We start from the raw sequence: 18,638 nt of genomic DNA, 5'->3' as shown, positions 1-18,638 counted from the left end.
TCTTAACTTTACTTTTAATTAGTAACGCATCACTAGAGGGGTACTAAATGTTATACATATTTTCTAAATTTTGTCGTATTTCAATTTCCCGCTAGCGAAAGAATCGATCAAACAAATGGTGAACTTGTCATTGTTGCCAAATTGTGAAAATTATATTCTGTATTGATTTTCTATGGCTGTAGAATGTAAAATAAATGTAATGTTTTATAATTCACCGAAAAATAATAGTCGGCCGCCATAAAGAAGAGCGCCAGAAGAAAGGGCCCTAGCCGGCGGGGGCCAGCCAGGACAAAAGGAGGTCCCACAAAGCGCCTACACCGGTCGCGTTTGTGGTCGGGGTAGACGACGGATGGGGCCCACCTACGAAGGCTGTCCAGGCCTACACGAGATGAGGCAGGATAAAGAGGGATAATCCCCCTCGATCCTAAATCATTGAGGCCAATTTCTAGCCATGGAATAATGGCGCGCGCGTGGCGCGGTCGCCATAAAATAGATAACGTGTCATGACACGATGAGTCGCCTTCGCTTAAATAAACTTATTTTTTATTGCAATAAACCATAAAAAGAAATGGAAATATTGTTGCATTATGCATACGAAATACAATTAAAAAGATCAATTTCTAATTCATTTGTTTTTGATGAAAATTAAATTTAAAGCTTTGTATAACTTTGTTTATAGTTTATAGCTTTATAGAATTTTTAGCTTTGTTCCTAGTGCATTAAAATCAATATCCAACAGTCAGATACAATCGTATTTGACTCGTAATAATGAATTTTTAACCTTATGTATTATATTAGAATGCGCATGCGTCCGACTGTTGGATTGCTCCAAGATCAGTAAGATCTTCGGATTGCTCTAGGAACAGAGTTATTTTATTAGCTTTGTTTCTAAAGCATTAGAAGCAATTTCCAATAATAAGAAGCAATCGAAAAATTCGATTCCAAGCAATCAATTTTGAATTTTTGAACATTATGAAATTATATCGAAATACGCATGCGTCTAATTGTTGGAAAAGTTCTGTGTAATGTGTATTGTATACTGTTATACATATATAGAAGTATGTGATTTCTCTACGAACAAAGCTATTATAGGTTTGTTTCTGCAATAGTCTCAAACCGTTTTCAAACTTAAACTCTTCTAGAAAGTAATTTCATTAGAACTTTATTTTATTTCTATACATAGAATCCAGTGAAACATTGGAGCTAATTGGACTCTTACATTTTAGCGGGGTACAAGAACTGTTAAAATTCATTTTACCTCTTCTTGAAGTCCAAAAAAGGCCATCAAATCAAAAGAATGAGAACGATAATCTACCAATACTGTTACGAATAAAATAAGTCTAAAATTTATTCCTAGTTTCAGACATATTGAATAAAATTCCTTTTCAAACCCACACTTTCGGAAGACTTTTACTCTTTTATTAAAGTAGTATATTCTGGCCTTTTAATGTTTGAAAATATAATTTATTTAAGAATTTTGGAAGGCCAAATTATGGAGTTGTTAAGAAATGAAATTACGAGAAATAATCAACATCAATCAGTTCATTCTTACTATAACGGCAAAATTAATCACATTAAATTAATTATTTCTTTATTTTTTACATATAATACATATTTGTTAAGGCCTTTTTACTTAAATATTATTTTTAAGGAAAATGGAAAGTCTTCGCTATCAATGGATTGTCTAAACAACTGGGCATGTTGCCATGATACATCACCTTTCCCTCCAGAAAGGGAAGCAGATATACTTAGCACTTGTGATCCATAGAACTCTTTAGTATTTTCACAACCTAAAAATCAATAATTATATAAAATAAAAATACAAATAAATAAATATAACTAACCATTGTTTATTGCAACAACTTTGTCGTCGGAAGACATTTTAGTGTTTACAACACCATTTTCATAAGTTTTATATTGGAAATCTAACGAAACACTATCTATAGACTTGGAAGAATTTAACAGTTCTATCCTCCAGGAAATATTGCCCGACTCCCGACCCTCTACAAAACCATTAAAATTACACTTTTTAAGATCTGAAATCAACACCCTACCTTTCCTACAAAGATATACCATTTTCCAGTCCATTTCTTCTTTCCTGAATACACCTGAACACTTAAAAACTCCATTGTTCCACTTTTCAACTTCCCTGATTATTGTGCCACCTGAAATGTACTCATATTTGTCCAGGGACGGAGAATATCTGATGGTTATACTATTGTCGAGGATGTCATCCTCCTTTATTTGCCACACATATAAAGGGTCTTCGACATCTTGTATCTCACCTCGGGCTAGCCTCCAAGAGGCTGCTCCTGAAGATCTGCCCTTACAATCATCATCATTTGGTTTTCTGACAAAAAAATTATGATTACAAATATTTAAATATTTTCAGTTTTTTCGCGAGAAAATTGCTAAAGCTAACTAAGTTGTTAAGTTGTCAGACTAGTAAACCGTACTTGTAAGATAGGCTTACATTGAGTTAAAGTTTCTGTCTTTGTCTAATTATTTCGTCTCTTTTCTACCACAAGGTAAATTCTGCCGACGAACTGTTTTATCAAAGAGAACTGCACATTTCACTAGCCGAAATATACGAATTTTGTGCTCAAATTCCCTGATAAAATTCAATCTTAAATTCACTTGTTTACAACTACCCTGTTACTAACACATTCGCATATATATCTATTTTTAACCATAATGTGCTTAAATAATAGAAATTGTTTTTACAAAAGGTGTTCAAATAAGTTTCCTTCTACTTCAAGACAAAGATTATCACGATTCAACATTGAAGCGTGAACTCTTTGTAGCATCTCTTGGTCTATTAACGCGACAGCAGCGTATATACGGACTATCAATCTTTTCTTTTAAATAACCCCAAAAGAAAAATTAGGCGATTCAGATCTGGTGATCCAGGAGGCCATAGTCCATCTCTTCCAATCCATCTGTCTCGGAAGTTTTGATTGAGATAATTTTATATTCATAAACCATAGTGTGATGGAACTCCATCATGTTGAAACTAATAATTTAGTCTGGAGCATCATGCAGCAATGGCAATGGTAAATTTTTATTTACAAACGTACAACTGCAGCAAATACAGCTTTGAATTACATAAATATTTAATAACGTAGCCCAAATGTTTATTTTTAATTTTTTGATTAATTTTTTGAATAACTCAGCAAAGAAAAACAATCGGAAAATTTTCCACTCTTGGTTTTCGATTTGTTTTTGTCCCTTTAATCAATACCCATAAGGACGGGCGTCACTTTTGGGACACCCTGTATACACAAAATTTAAAGTTAAAAATTCGATTGCACGTCAACTTACTTTTCAGTCAAAAATTCAATGAGCTCACTTAATAGCCTCTTTGCTAAATATTTCTTTCTGGAATCTGAGAAGTCCTTCTGTCGTTTTGACGTAAGTCCACTCAAAGCATTTAAAAGCTCAGTTTCGGGACACTGTTTCCGTCTTTTCAAAACCTCTTTGTGATTTGTACAATACCTCCAAGTAACGTCTTGAACTTCCTCTGCCGAGTAAGCTATTACATATGAAATTTGCTTCTTCCAACCAGTTTCGTACACTAAGGGAGTATCACAAATATTTTCACAGGGATCGCAGTGAAGCCACCGTTTCTGAGCGATCGAATAAACCTGAAATAAATCTAAAAACTAAGATTTTATTGTTTGTGAATCATTATACTGACTTCTGTCCAAACATGATCTCCTTCCTCAACTACAAATCTAGCATCCCAGCCCATGGCTCTACAGAACAGTGTAAAGGTATTTGCCCATTCACCACATCTACCTCTACGTGTTTCCAGCAGGATATTTACGTCATCATATCGTGGAAATGGCGTAAATTTGTGGCAAGTATCGCATCTATGAAGCTAAAATATTTCTTCTGGTTTAGCATAGCTGAAAGCTGATAAATGCAGTAATGTGACAATATTAAATACTACAAGTCTACAAATTATTCATCTATGAACTACAATGGAAGTTATTTTGTTTTTAAAACTTTATGGAAAGTTAGTTAGTTAGTTAGGGAAATACAAAGTGATTTCAAAGTCGAGGCATTTTTTTGTAAATTCGTAGTAAAAATAGGTAACTTTACCAAAAACGATCGTCTAGTGCTCGTTGTTACGTCCTTCACAATATTTTCTAAAATTTCTTCCCCAATTTCAATCATTTTGGTGATACAGACCTTCCCACATGTTCTCATTACTCTTTTACAACACCTTGTAGCTGCACTTTGTCAATATTCCTTGTAAACTAAAAGCAAGTTCACCTGTTTTTGTTTAAAAAACTTATAGAACAAGAAGCGACAACTGAAAAAAATGCTTACTGTGTAACGCTTACTGCGTACTTAGTGCTGAAAATGCTTTGATAATAAATTTACTTATGTAGTAAATTTTATAAAATTATTAATTATCAATACCTTCGTGATTTTGCAACTTCTGTATAGACAATTTTTGGTAACATTACCTACTATTTACTGTTCTACATCCTGTTAAAAAAATTCCTCAACTCTAAAATCACCCTGTAAGCGAATGTAAAAAATAGTCTCAACACCTACTTCGACTCTGTCGGTATAAACTAACACACTTGAATCGGTACTCATATGCGAGAAGACAGTTTTCTCACCACATGAAGAACACTCTGGACTGTCTACCCAAGAAAAAAAATCCTCCTTAAACCATTGCAACAACTCTAAAAGGAGAGTGTCCTGTATCGAGATTTCCGGGTCTTCCCCTTTGTCTAAAGTAAAAATATAAATTATTATTTGAGAAACAAAAGCTCTTTTATTACTTGCTTTTTTTAATATGTTCTTGAATATGCCTTAATCTGTTTTGAGCATTTTCTTCTAGTGTTGCTAAAGGTACCAGTTTTAAGGCCCTTTGTTGAACCTCCTTATCTTCGTACTGTAAGACATTATGGAAAAATATTTCTACTCTCCTTAAAAGAGGATTGCTGTAAGTCTAAAATAAAGACAATAAAATAACATTTCACACAAAAACTACTATTGTGAAAAAATTTACAAAAGTCCCTGATAATGAAATGATTACTTATCAAGATTAAGCGAATGAAAATTAAAAAAATAAACACCCTCTATTCCATGATTTATGAGCATAATGGATTATTCATCATATAAAAAAATCTGATAACAAATGTATTCCATTTTATTATTACATCCAGACAAGCATAAATAAAAAAAGGTATCACATGTGAAGACTGAGAAATTGAAGTGGTTTTACTATTACCATGAAATTGGAAATAAACAATTTTTATTATTCTATGTGGCCCATGTTTCTTTTAAGTACATTTGTAGGGATATTTCCAATAATACCGAAAACTAAGAATGAGATTTATTCTCCGAAGAAATTAAAATTAATAACACTATTCTATATGGCATCTTATTCATATCTCTTAGTGTATATTAAAAGGAACAACTCTGATAATGTTACCGGACAACATTTCTATAAAGAAGAAAATGCTGTATTGAACTTTGGCATAACTTTTCAATTTTTGGCCGGTATAACCATTTTCTACACTATCTTGACGGTCAGTTTTTTTAAAACTAGTAGAGTAAAGGAAGTTATGGAGATTTTGCACAAAGTCGATAGCAAATTTAGAAGTATTGGACAAAATTTGCCATATAAAAAATATTTTATATATCAAGTCGTGGCAATAATTTCTGGTTTGTCGCTGATAGTTGGTATCGCTTGTATCCAAAATCACAACATTTATGTAGAGAACTTCAAACCGGTGTCTGTGCTCATGTGGATAGCATTTATATATCCGCTAATAGTGATAAATATAATGTACTGTCAAGTAACAATAACGATTGTTATTATTTACACAAGGCTGTGTATGATAAGCAGTTTCCTAAAATCTTTAGTAAAAAGTAAGAATTCATCAATTATTGTAGAGTTATATTTTAATTGTAAATTTCTTCTAGGATCATTCAAAGACAATGAAATGCTGAACAAAATAAAAGTATTGGTGCGAGTATACGATATGCTGCTACAAGCTTCAAATACGACTAACAGAAATTTTGACATACAACTAGTGCCGAGTTTGTGTAATCAGCTTTTCCTTGCCGCTTATATCTTATTTTACATATACTGGATGGTAAGTTCGGTAATAGTTTTACAATTCAATTTCGTTTCATAAAGATATTTTAACTTGTAATGTTGGTAATATCAGTTTTTAAAAGATTTCAGAAAAACCATACTCTGCTTTGTGTTGGGCAATATGGGGAATTCTAAAAATTTTAGAAGTAATAAATTTCTCTGCTGCGTGCCATTTTGCTTCTAGAGAGGTATGAAAATTGTAAAAATCGGGTATAGCAGTTAGACTTTCAGCTCCAACTTCATAAAGTTTAAGAAAATGTACAATAAAATATCCTAACATTTTTTTTTAGTTACATGTCGTTGGAAATAGTATTCACAAGGTACTAATACATAATAATAATTTGGCAATTCGTGAAGAGGTAAGAGAATTTTTTTATTTTATTAAATCTAATGCAATAAACCTTAATTTTTCTTATAAATCTGCCACTTCACTGGCTTACACATATATTTTATTTGATTTTAGTTAATGATGTTTTCTCATCGTGTTTTGCATACGAAATTTTCTTATACGATCTGTGGAATTTTGATTTTAGATGGTTCATTGCTATTTAGTGTAAGTCGAATGATATCAAATTAATCAAAAATTCCCTTAGGTGGTAAAAGGGCTATACTGAAACAGCTTTATTTTTAGATTGTTGGATCATCTGCAACATTTATTGTGATTATGATACAATTTCAAGAGACAATTTCACCAGAAATTTGTAATTTCAATATCACATTGTTGGAATAATTAGCTTTTAGCACAAACATATCATTTCAAATTCCAGGAGGGAAAAATATAACAGGATAAAGTTTAAAATAAAAACAACTTACCAAAACTAATGGAGGAAGATGAATTTTCTTAATGATTGCTTCTGATTTTTCATTACTTGAATTGTTCTGAACATCCATCTAAACCAAAAACAATTTTTAAAAATGATTTACATTCATATTAGGATGACGTATATTGTTTTTAGAGTACCTACATTTTTATTTTTTTGTCAAAAATACAGTAACTGAAGATTACAAAAGGAGATAATACAGGGTGTTTTTAAATGAAGTAGCAAAAATGGTACCAATGAATGTAGAGCCAAAAATAAGAGGCAATATACCATCTTAAAGGAGGGGATTGAAATTCACATTTTAATTTTTTTCTTTAACATGGGGAATGCTAGAGACATGAAACTTGGTATGAGCATCCAACTAATAAAGAGACAACTTTTCAATATTTGTTCGATCATTGGCGTATTTTATAAAAGAGTCAAACCCGTTGCAATATTTTATTAGAAATTTTTTATATGAAGCAAATTATTTATTTAAAAATATTTATTGAGAAGACTTATTTATTGCGCAACTTTTTTACCTCTTGTAATTTTTCGATAAAAATGATAGATTTCAAGTAAAAAAATTAGATGCGTTCACTAAAGGGGTAATTGCGAAAATTTGTAAAAATAAAGTAGGCGGTGTCATAACTAGTAAATTGTTATTTATCATATTAATAAATTGACATTTTCTGTCAATGAGTTGGTACTTTAATAATAACATTAAGAATAATTTGCTATTAATTAATGAAAAATGTTTGATAACTTATGACTATGGGACATGTATTAGGTAAAGTTGTTTATCTGAAATAAAATTTAATACAAACGAAAAACAAGAAATACAAAATAAATTTAAAGAATATTCTCGAAATAATTTCCATTTTGCTGCAAGCATAACCTAATACGTCTGCTGAAGTTATAATGTACTCGCACAAACAGTTCTTGGTTATTGCGAAGGTCATTTACTGCCTGAAATATTCTTAAGCGTAGTTCTTCTAAGGAGGCAACAGGAGTGGCATAAATAATACTTTTTATGTCCCCACAAAAAGAAATCCATAAGCGTTAGGTCAGATAAACGTGCAAACCAACAAATAGGGGCATCACGACAATGACCTATCCAGCAATTCAGGTAATTTAAATTTAACCATTCTCTAACTGCAAGTGTACTATGTGCAGACGTCCCATTGTGCATATACCACATCACCTGATGTGTAGCGAGGGATACATCCTCAAATAATGTTGGAAGATTTTCGTTAAAAAATCTAAGATACCCGGTCGCTCCAAGCCTGTGTGGAAGAATAAAAGGACCTACTAGAGTATTTCCTACAATTCCCATCCAAACATTTAAACTGAAATTATGTTGACATCTTGAAACAAATATTTCATGAGTATTTTCTTCCGACCACAAATAAATATTATGAAGGTTTACTGCATCTACTCTAGGCTTCATCGGTGAAAAGTATATTCATTAGGAAATTTAAGTCATGCCTAGAAATATTAAATACCATAGATAAAAATCCACGTGGTTAGGTAAATCAGGGTCATTCAATTGTTGCACGGGTTGATGGTGAAAAGGGTATAAAAGACTTTCATGAGCTACATTTCAAACAAGACTGTGAGAAACTTGCAGTTGCCTAGACACCCGTCTTGTGCTTGTACCACAGTCTTGTTCTAGATGTTCCAGTATAGCTTCCTCAGTTTCAACAATTCGGATATTATGCCTTCTTCCGGCACCCTCATGATTGGGTTGAATTTTACCAGTTTCGCGAAGCCTTCTTTCCACTGAGGCCAATGTTTGTCTATGAGGAATCGGTCGGTTTGGATATCTTTGGTGGTATAATCTTACTGCAGCGTTAGTATTTTTTCTGGATTCGAAAAACATTTGTCGACATATTCGTCTTTGGTATAAATATTATTTGCCATAATTATTCTGATAATAAATTATTAATCTAATTATTGGTTGACAGAAAGTGTCAATTTATTAATATGATAACAATTTATTTGTTATGACATCCGCCTACTTTATTTTTACAAATTTTCGCAATTATCCCTTAAACGATGACGCATCTAATGTATTTTTACTAAAAAGCTATCGGTTTTATCGAAAATTTTCAAGAAGTAAAAAAGCACAATAAATCAGTCTTCCCAATAAATATTTCTAAATAAATAATTTGCTTCATATAAAAAATTTCTAATAAAATATTGCAATGGGGTTGACTGTTTCACTGCTATATAAAATACGCCAATGATCGAACAAATATTGTAAAGTTGTCTCTTTATTAGTAGGATGCTCATACCAAGTTTCGTGTCTCTAGCATTCCTCATGTTAAAGAAAAAATTAAATTGAGAATTTCAATCCCCTCCTTTAAGAGGGTATATCGCCTCAGGGGTGTAACTTTCATATAAGGTATTTTTACTTCAATCCTCTTATTTTTGGCTCTACGTTCACTGGTACCATTTTTGCTACTTCATTTAAAAACATCCTGTATAATGTGCTAAGACAGAAATAATAAAATCTATATCATATTTAAAAAGGGTTCGATTACACTGAAATTTAAATTTTAAGATTTATAAATTTAAATTTTAAATTTTGTAGAGCATAGAGCAGTATGAAAAACTAATATTTTAAGTAAAATTATAAATCTGCGAGAATTTAAAGTTATAATGAAGCATTATGAAGCAAATTATGAATTTTATATAGGATAAAGTTGCTAACGTTGTATGAAAAATTAGTAATTGTAGAATTATAATGATGTAGATTATAAATATTGATTTAAGTCAAGTGTATTAATAAATTATAAGGCAATAAATTATTATTATTTCACAATCACCTATCTAATATATCTCGGATTGGTAATTTAGATGATATCTACCACCAAAAATTGAAATAAAACATTAAACATTATTAATCGTAACCGAAAGAGCAATTTGTCCCAAAATCGTGCATTATTAAGCCTTAAAAATTGAACGTAGCATGAGTACACCATTTACATATTACTGATTTATATTTCGTGATTAAATCTGATACAATATCATTTTTATTCACCAAACTGTAATTCTGCCATACGAAATATTGTGGATTTAAAACACATACGAAAATCAGCTTAGTGAGTTTCATTGTCTTGTTTTTCATAGTCAGAAAAACTAATAAGAGAATAATAGGCACAAATATAATACAATAATGAACAGTGTGTATAATTCTATAATTCCGATAATTAAATTATCTTCAGTTCTTGGACTGCTATCAATAAGATTTGTAAAAGACAATGCAAAAATAAATGTACAATTTAATAAACTACACATCTTATTACCGGCGACATATATGGGCATAACAGCTTTTCAAATATATGAAGTTATATTATCTCCAGCTACGTTGGAAAAATCAAAATATGGAATCGGTACATTATATATTGGAGCACTATTTATCTTTACCGGAAACATTTTAGCACTGTATACCATTTATTTTGTGAACACCTTGGTCAGCACGTCCATAGCCAAAGTAATCAATAAAATATCAAAAGCGGATGAATTAATGAAAATAATGGTTAACAAAATCGACCATCAGTCGCATTTTAAATACGAAATGTACATAATTACTGGTAGCCTGTTAGTAGTACTAACGCAAATTATTCTACACTACATCACTTTCAATTCTCAACAAAAACTGTTGAACGCACGAGTGTTGTTTCTTTTAGCTTTTCCCATAATTATAAGGATGGTTCTAGAATTTCAGTACACCATGCTTGTCAAGCTATTACATGAAAGATTTGTTGTTCTAAATACAGAACTGTACAACTTATTTGAATATAAATCTGAAAACTGCAAGAGACATACACTTTCTATACAAACACTTGAGAAAAGTAATTGGAAAGGTAGGCATACAATGAGTCCCAAATTCAAAACTTTAGTTAACTATTACAGAATAAATATTGATGGTTTTTGTATTGTTATTAGGATGGATCACCGAAGAACCGAAATTTATTGCTACACAGTTAAGAAATGTAGAATTATTTATGACATTGTATGACATATTAACTGAAGCGGGAAATATGATCAGTAGAGTATACTCAGTTCAAATACTAGTGTGCTTCTCAATTTACTTAATAAATGAAATATTCACAATATTTTATGCTTATTTTGAGATGGTAGGTTAATGGGATGAGAAAATAATAGTGATATATCTTTATATATTTGTCTGTTCACCCTACGAATTTATTTTAGGTGCATCACAATTATATACCGGCACTACATTGGTTCGGATGGATAATTGTAATTAATTTAGGAATGATACAAATAACTGCAATTTGTCATCACACTACAAATGAGGTTTGTTAAGATTAATTTAAATATTTTAAATAATAACACGATATTACAGGCTAGTAAAACGGCTTCTTTAATAAATAAATTATTCATAGAAATACAGTTGAATAAAGTGGTTAAAGATAAGGTAAGAAAAGAAAAAAAGTAGAATTTTTTGTGGTATTCTTTAAGTTATACTTATTCAAATTTTAAGGAAATTAAATGCAATAACTTATTTTTAAAAAGGATTACTTTCAGCTTTTTATCTTCTTTCAACAAATTCAACACAGGCCACTGAAATTCTCTGCTTGTGGTCTCTTTGAAATTGATGGAGGTTTGTTATTTATGGTATAAAAAATATATCTCATCAGTTCAACATTAATTAGAAATTTTAGGTTGCATGCTCATCATCAACTTATTTACTTCTGATGTTTCAACATCAAAAAGGAATTGAAATGCACTGTTTAAATAAAAATGCTACATAAAAGATCATGAAATAACTTCCAGTTTATGTCAGGAAATAATTTTACTGGCAACTTACACGATTATAAATAACTTACTGAGTTTGATGCATTATTTTCCTCCAATTTTCTCCACTTCACAATACTTGTCTTAAACTTCTCCAGAGTGGTAAGGGACAAGCTGGCCGGCAGGACAAAATACGTTTTTTGCTAAAGAAAATTTAAATTAATTTATAAATGACTACCTAATAAATAACCAACCTCTTGAAAACCCATAAGTTTAAGAAATTCCAATGCACCTTTTACAGGTAATATTTTTTTAGATACTGTAACATTATTCTTCTGTAACGTCCTTAATTTTATGTTTGATGGATCTTTTAAAATATTTTCTACTATTTTACACAGTAGTCTAAGAGCTTCATCTGACACACTTTTTGAATTTTCACGAACTATTTTCTGTAATATTTCATCTACATCCATTATAAATTTTGTCGTCTCACCAAAGTTATTAACGAAATCTACAAATTTATGAAACTACCTGCACCCATACAGAACTTTTTAATAAATGAATGACACGATTACAATTAAAAAATTACAAGTCACAAACTTATTTTCTTATCTTTCTACCGTCACCAAACGATCACAAAGCATATATATTATGCTGTGTCAATACTGTCAATGTCAGTTTTGACTTTGACAGATAAGCCATGTGACTCAAAACAAAACATACCTATAGCTGCTTTCGTTTTGAGAAAAATGTGAACGTTAGTAGAACAGAGCACCAAGCTCCGTATTTAATTTGGTGGAATAGTTTATTAAATTTTTTTGTCACTATTGTCCTTGAACGACAGACAATCGATGGTCGGCTAATTTTTAAGTAGAAGTAGTAGAACCACGGCCTCCTACATAAGAGGCTGTGGTAGAACTATCACAGAACTCACAGAAGATAAAACAATTATCTTATGTGGAACTATTAAACATTGTCTTCGCATTTTCATCCATATGTGAAATTGTTTTCATTCGATAAAATAAGCCGACTGTCGTTTGTCCATGATGTCTTCCGCTACTTAAAGGAATTTGAAACTTTTGGTAATAATAGAAGAAATACATGTACATCAAAAAGTTAATTTATTTTTAACTTTAAAAGAAATAAACAATTAAAACTGAAACTGTTGTTCAACTTCATTTATTTGGATAAAATTATATTGCAGTTGTTCCAAAACACATCTTATAATTTCTAGGAGACCTTCTGCCAACTGCTCCGCTGTATATGGTTCATTAAGCGGTGGGACATGAACAAATAAAGATTTATTTCTATTTATATTTAAAGAAGTATAGTATATAAATTCACACAGATACCTAAAATGTTCAAAATTAAACAATTAAGTAATATTTCACAATCATTTAGGCAAACCTTCCCGCATTGGTGGAGCTACACGCTTTTGTCTGTTGGCAAATATTGAGCGAATTGCATATTTGTTCTACATCAATCCCTGTTAAAATACAATCGTCTCCTTCACAGCACACCTCCATTGTGGGATGCGTTGCTCCAGAACTATCGCACTGGTCATATCCTTTGCGAAAAGCGCATTTTTCAATGGTAAATTTATTGGTAAATGAAGAAACCCCAACATGAAAAACGAACTTAAAAAAGGAGTAGGAATAATTTATAGCAGTTTTTAGTGTAATGCATAAATATAAATGAATAAATAGTATATAAATTTTGTTATACGACATAAAGCGCAATTGTTTTTTAGTTTAAGTATTGTAATTAACACCCTCGGCACTCTATCTCTTTCCACATATAGGCGAATATGACGAATAGTCATCCGTCATCTTATCTGGATTGGAAAATTGTTTTAATAATATGAAAAGGTGTAATCTACTGTTTGATATAGGTATTTGAAACTGCACTCACTGCGTATTTAAATTTTTCTTATGACTACAATATGAATCCTAAATACATAGTCAAAATACGGATCTCATATAATTTTAACTTATTCCCATTTTGTACTGCAGTTAAAAATTGGAAAAGAGCCCATTACAAAATTAGTTTTTTATGCCGTATGCGAAGCGTCTTGCCAATTAAGTTCGTGACCAAATTGTTTTAATTTAGCATTGTATCGATCGATAAAGAATACAAATAAATAATTTATAAATACCTTCAAAACCGGTTTTACCACCGTCATCATGATTTTTTTTATATTACATATGTAATGTTCGTTTCAAGTATACAATACGAAAACACGAAACAAAATGAACACGCTTAAAAAACGAACCTCAAGCACCATCGGATAATGTTGCTCCTACAACCGCGCGCCAATATTCCATGGCTAGAAATTAATCCGCACAACTAAATTGCATGATTAGTTATATAAATATAGAAAGCAATAGAAATGCATTTATAACTTTAATTAGATATAATAATGTTTATAAATAAATATGTTCACTTACTATAGGGTTAAATGTATTCCATAAATCTGGAACATAATTTTCAACATGATAATACGTAACGGGAATTTCCTGTTTGATAATATTAAAACCATAGAAAGAATCGGGTAACAACTTTACAGCCTCCCAACTCGCATTTACATTATGATTCCGGAAAGGTCCAAATCCAGTAACAATAATATTGTTCGTCATATTTCATAGAAATTGTTTATCCTGAAAATAAAGTAACCTTTGAGAATCAATTTATGAAGTCTAACCATATGACGCACATAGGAGAGTATCATAAATTTCTTCCCGACGTATATTCTTCAAACGGCGTGTCTTTGGTGTATAAAAACCACAGTATTAAAATTTAGTCTTAAATTCTTACATTAATGTTCTGTGGTCCTTAAACCTTGAATTTATTTATACACATTTTATTTCTTTAAATTACAAGGAACACATACAAACAAATCAAGCTTTATTTACTTACAATTTATCACAAAACTTGATATCACACAGAAAAGTATACGGGTGTTGGACGAAAATTTGCAACCCCAATATACGTTTAAAGCAATTCCTTACTTACACGAAAATAGGACTATATAGGTGTAAAATTTAACATTGGATCACATAATAAAACATTCTATTCTGGGATTAGATTTACATATATACATACGTATCTAAAACCGACATAAAACCACATCCTTCTATAAAATAAATATACCTAGCACTGCATATCTTAAAAGATATGCAGTAAACCTTGTAAATATGTAAACATATACCTTGTTCCTTGTTCTCAAAAAGGGGGGATAAAAAGTGTACATGTTGCACTTTGTCAATTTAGCGCAAACCCGAAAATTTAGCGGATTATTTCAAATGAAATTTAATAACTAATGTACTATTAACAGAATAAAATTATCAATTATTATTTTATACAGGGTGAGTCAGTTTTTTGTAGACAAACTTTAACAGGAGATAGAACAAATGTGTTTAAAAAGAAAAGTTCCTATCAACATATGTCGTAGAAGGCTTCGTTTCCGAGATACGGGGGTGTTGAATATAGTTTTTTTTCTCGAATATTCATTATAACTTATAAACGTCGTATGCTTAGATTTTTTTCATGTTTGGGAGATAATGCCTATTAATTAAGGGGAATAAAACAAGCGATAAAAATGTTCAAAAACTTGCACAGGTGGCGGAGTGGAGGGGGTGCTCAACCCCTTTCTTAAACAGAACTTCTACGCCAATGACTATTTAAAAAAAAACTGTTATTTTCATTATCTACATATAGTTTAACAAAAATAATGTCCATTCTTCTGTCTCGAAATTCCTGTGCGTTTCCGACTTATTTTGATTTTTAGTGTTTGTTGTGGTACTAAATTAAGTAATTTATTTATTATCAATTATCGGCTAAATATTTAATTCTTTCAACGAAACCTACCTAAATATGGTTTGTTAAGGATTCTAAAAAGCCGAAATCTCTTATTCTTTATCTCTTTCCAATGTAGTCAAAATAAATATTTGTTATATCAAGCCATACTCAAATACAAGACTTTTATAAGTTGAAATCTGTTACATTANCAGTATTTTAGCCATAACATGTTCTCAACGATCATTGCAGTGTGTAACAAAATTACTGCAAATTACAATTAAACTTTCTACAAAACGTACTAATAAATGTATAATCTCTATCGATTACTTTCCTTACATTTTCTGATATAACTAATACATGGATATTTTATTATAGAAATAACAAAAATTCAGCAAATGGGAAGGCCACCAGCAAAGGAGCAAAAGTATGTGGATATTTACAGAGAAAAGCCTATTAAAGTCACAGTTAAAGTACTGGTACCTGTTCGGGAACACCCCAAGGTAATGTTATCAAAAATTGATAATTCTGTCTGTATATATGTAATTAGAGAATACATGACCTTAACTTCATTTGCGATTTATTATTTAGAAAACAAATTTTTAGTTCAATTTTGTTGGGAAACTTCTGGGTCCAAAAGGCAACTCCATGAAGCGACTTCAGGAGGAGACCATGTGCAAGATGGCTGTTCTCGGAAGAGGTTCGATGAAAGACCGTCAAAAAGAGGAAGAGTGCCGCAATTCCCTCGACCCGAAATACAGTCACTTATCCGATGACCTGCACGTTGAAATTTCCGCTTTAGGCCCACCAGCTGAGGCACACGCTCGAGTCGCGTATGCCCTCGCCGAAGTGAGGAAATATTTGATCCCAGTCAACAACGATAATATCAGACAGGAACAAATGAGAGAGATGGAGATTAGAGATGAGGCAGGATAAAGAGGGATAATCCCCCTCGATCCCAAATCATTGAGGCCAATTTCTAGCCATGGAATAATGGCGGAGTACCTGCTCAGTATAAAACTCGTAAGTTCATTTAAAAGTAGCATACAGACTGACATCAAGCGTTCCAATTCCTCACTTAGTTCCCATTGGTTGGCGGAGTTATGTTATGAAGCAACCTAGGATATACCAGCCTTGCCTCTGAGTGGCCACATCACAAAAAATATTTAGGACTTTTGTCCTACCGTATATTTTTATAACCGTTCGTTTTAACATGAGGAGTGTGTTATACTTAGCAACTAAAAACTTTTCGCTCTGGTGTCTCATACTCCGCAAAAGGAAAACAGGTGATGTGAAGGTGACATCTTCGAAACGAAAGTTACTCTGCAGCGCTTTCTTATTTACTTTTAGCTCATTAGCTGTGATTTCAGCCTAGATAAATGATACTAGATTTCAGTTGTCTGTGGTGATATTTGTTTATTGTTTTCATTTCCATTTTCTAGATTTTATTTAGCCTAATATTTTTAATGCCATACATTTTATAAGAAAATAATGAAATGTTGTCATATAAATATAAGAAAGGCAAGCTTTATTTTACTTACAATAGTGGTAAATCGGATCCAAATGGGTACGTACGTTCAAATGCAAAATATTGACACTGCTTTTATAGTCAACTATTTCAGCTGATAATTTAATGGATCAGCTTATAAAAGGTCAAAACAACACACGAACAGATGAGGAAGAAAAAAAACCGGTTAGTACAAAATTCTTATATAAACGCGTTAGCAAAAACGTTTTTATGGTGACGACAATGGTGCAATTTTTTCTAAAATATTACTGTAATTTGGTCCTGTTTTGTGCATATCTTTTAAGTTTTATTAAACATATTTAATCTCTGTACATGCATACTTATTATAGATAAAGTTGATAGATAAGTAAACATTTTTTATGTTGGTCACCAGCAAAATACTAATACAACATAAGTTTTTGTTTGAATAAATTATTATCCAACTACACATAGTTTTTTAATTTTTAATTCTGTAATTAAATCTACAAAAACAGTATAATTTTCTTTTGTAGTACATTTATATTTGCTCGTATTGTTTACTCTCATAATGCTATTGAGCCAATCAAATAAATTAATTCAACAGGATTTTTGATATCTTTATAATAGAGTAATAAATACCTGTTTTTAAGTTTTCAAATATATTTATTGTCGATGATGCATATTCTCTATAACATTTTCATGTTTTAAAACAATAAAAATTAAAAAATATTCTTTTAGCTAGATTTAGTCCTCCATTGCCCTTTAAGTCACGAAGTGGAGTGTAAACATTTAAACATACCATGTATAAAATGTGAACTGAATGCAACATGTCATTATGGCACTACCATAAGTGCAACCTGTCACAAGATAACAGAAATAAATTGTAAAGTAAGTATTTGGCCGTAGCAGCTTCTGTGCAGTATTTTAAAACACGATCAATATTTCAGGGTGCAACAAAGTTCCAAAAAAAGTTTATATGTAGATATTGTTATCAAACAGAGCACTGGGAGCATACCTGTGATTTAAAGGCAAACTGCAATTCGATATCTTCGCCTAGATCAACTTACATTACAAATTGTACAGTAAAAGATGATATTTTATGTTTAGGTAAGTCAGATATGTAAATTCTGTACCAATAAATCATCACAAATGATTATTTTTCAAAACATGCTTATCTTCCTAATGCTGATATAACTTTGTTTCAGGTCATAGAACGTTTAATAAAAATGTAAAATGCAATTGGACCGGTGGTTATCGATGGACTACTGCTCTTGCATTAAGTATAACTCTAGGTGGGTTTGGAGCTGATCGTTTTTATCTAGGCCATTGGCAGGAAGGAATAGGCAAATTGTTTAGCTTCGGGGGTCTTGGTGTATGGACAATTATAGACGTAATACTGATTTCGCTACATTATTTAGGACCGGCCGATGGTTCTCTGTATATTTAACGTACGTTTAATTAAACAAAGCCATGATATGTAATGTATATATTATTAAATAAATAAGTTATTTATTCGATCAATGTATTATTCAAATAACAAACGAATCACAATATAAAAATTACAAGGAAATAAAAATTTTTCTCTATTGCTTATTACAGGAGGCAAATAGTTATTCCGCTCTAATTTTAATGACAATTATAAAACAAAGTCTTATTACATATAAAT

The 18,638-nt window shown here is 31.2% G+C and overlaps 3 protein-coding genes and 1 pseudogene across 3 annotated transcripts; 2 read left to right on the top strand and 2 right to left on the bottom strand.

Moving 5' to 3' along the window:
• Positions 1-1,588: 1,588 nt before the first annotated feature.
• Positions 1,589-12,334, bottom strand: LOC108910780 (peptide-N(4)-(N-acetyl-beta-glucosaminyl)asparagine amidase). The gene is made up of 10 exons (XM_018715489.2): positions 11,946-12,334; positions 11,784-11,894; positions 6,938-7,015; positions 4,804-4,969; positions 4,567-4,748; positions 3,698-3,880; positions 3,322-3,644; positions 2,055-2,350; positions 1,845-2,003; positions 1,589-1,790 (listed from the first exon to the last, which is right to left on the bottom strand). Exons 1-10 carry the CDS (start codon positions 12,162-12,164, stop codon positions 1,630-1,632), a joined length of 1,878 nt encoding a protein of 625 aa, XP_018571005.1. The 5' UTR covers positions 12,165-12,334; the 3' UTR covers positions 1,589-1,629.
• Positions 12,335-12,789: 455 nt separating this feature from the next.
• On the bottom strand, positions 12,790-14,699 carry LOC108910782 (pyroglutamyl-peptidase 1). Its single transcript, XM_018715491.1, has 4 exons — positions 14,608-14,699; positions 14,139-14,348; positions 13,099-13,328; positions 12,790-13,043 (listed from the first exon to the last, which is right to left on the bottom strand). The coding sequence occupies exons 2-4, from the start codon at positions 14,325-14,327 to the stop codon at positions 12,842-12,844; spliced, it is 621 nt and encodes a 206-aa protein (XP_018571007.1). The 5' UTR covers positions 14,328-14,348; positions 14,608-14,699; the 3' UTR covers positions 12,790-12,841.
• Positions 14,700-15,868: 1,169 nt separating this feature from the next.
• LOC111691641 lies at positions 15,869-16,608 on the top strand (annotated as a pseudogene).
• Positions 16,609-16,856: 248 nt separating this feature from the next.
• LOC108910781 (TM2 domain-containing protein almondex) lies at positions 16,857-18,487 on the top strand. Its single transcript, XM_018715490.1, has 5 exons — positions 16,857-17,053; positions 17,109-17,179; positions 17,711-17,860; positions 17,920-18,079; positions 18,178-18,487. Exons 1-5 carry the CDS (start codon positions 16,978-16,980, stop codon positions 18,417-18,419), a joined length of 699 nt encoding a protein of 232 aa, XP_018571006.1. The 5' UTR covers positions 16,857-16,977; the 3' UTR covers positions 18,420-18,487.
• Positions 18,488-18,638: the final 151 nt, after the last annotated feature.

The sequence above is a fragment of the Anoplophora glabripennis genome, unplaced genomic scaffold (genome assembly GCF_000390285.2).
Source record: "Anoplophora glabripennis isolate ALB-LARVAE unplaced genomic scaffold, Agla_2.0 scaffold402, whole genome shotgun sequence".
Taxonomy (NCBI): domain Eukaryota; kingdom Metazoa; phylum Arthropoda; class Insecta; order Coleoptera; family Cerambycidae; genus Anoplophora; species Anoplophora glabripennis.
Note: the sequence above shows the minus strand (reverse complement) of the source record. Positions and strands in the feature narration are given on the sequence as shown.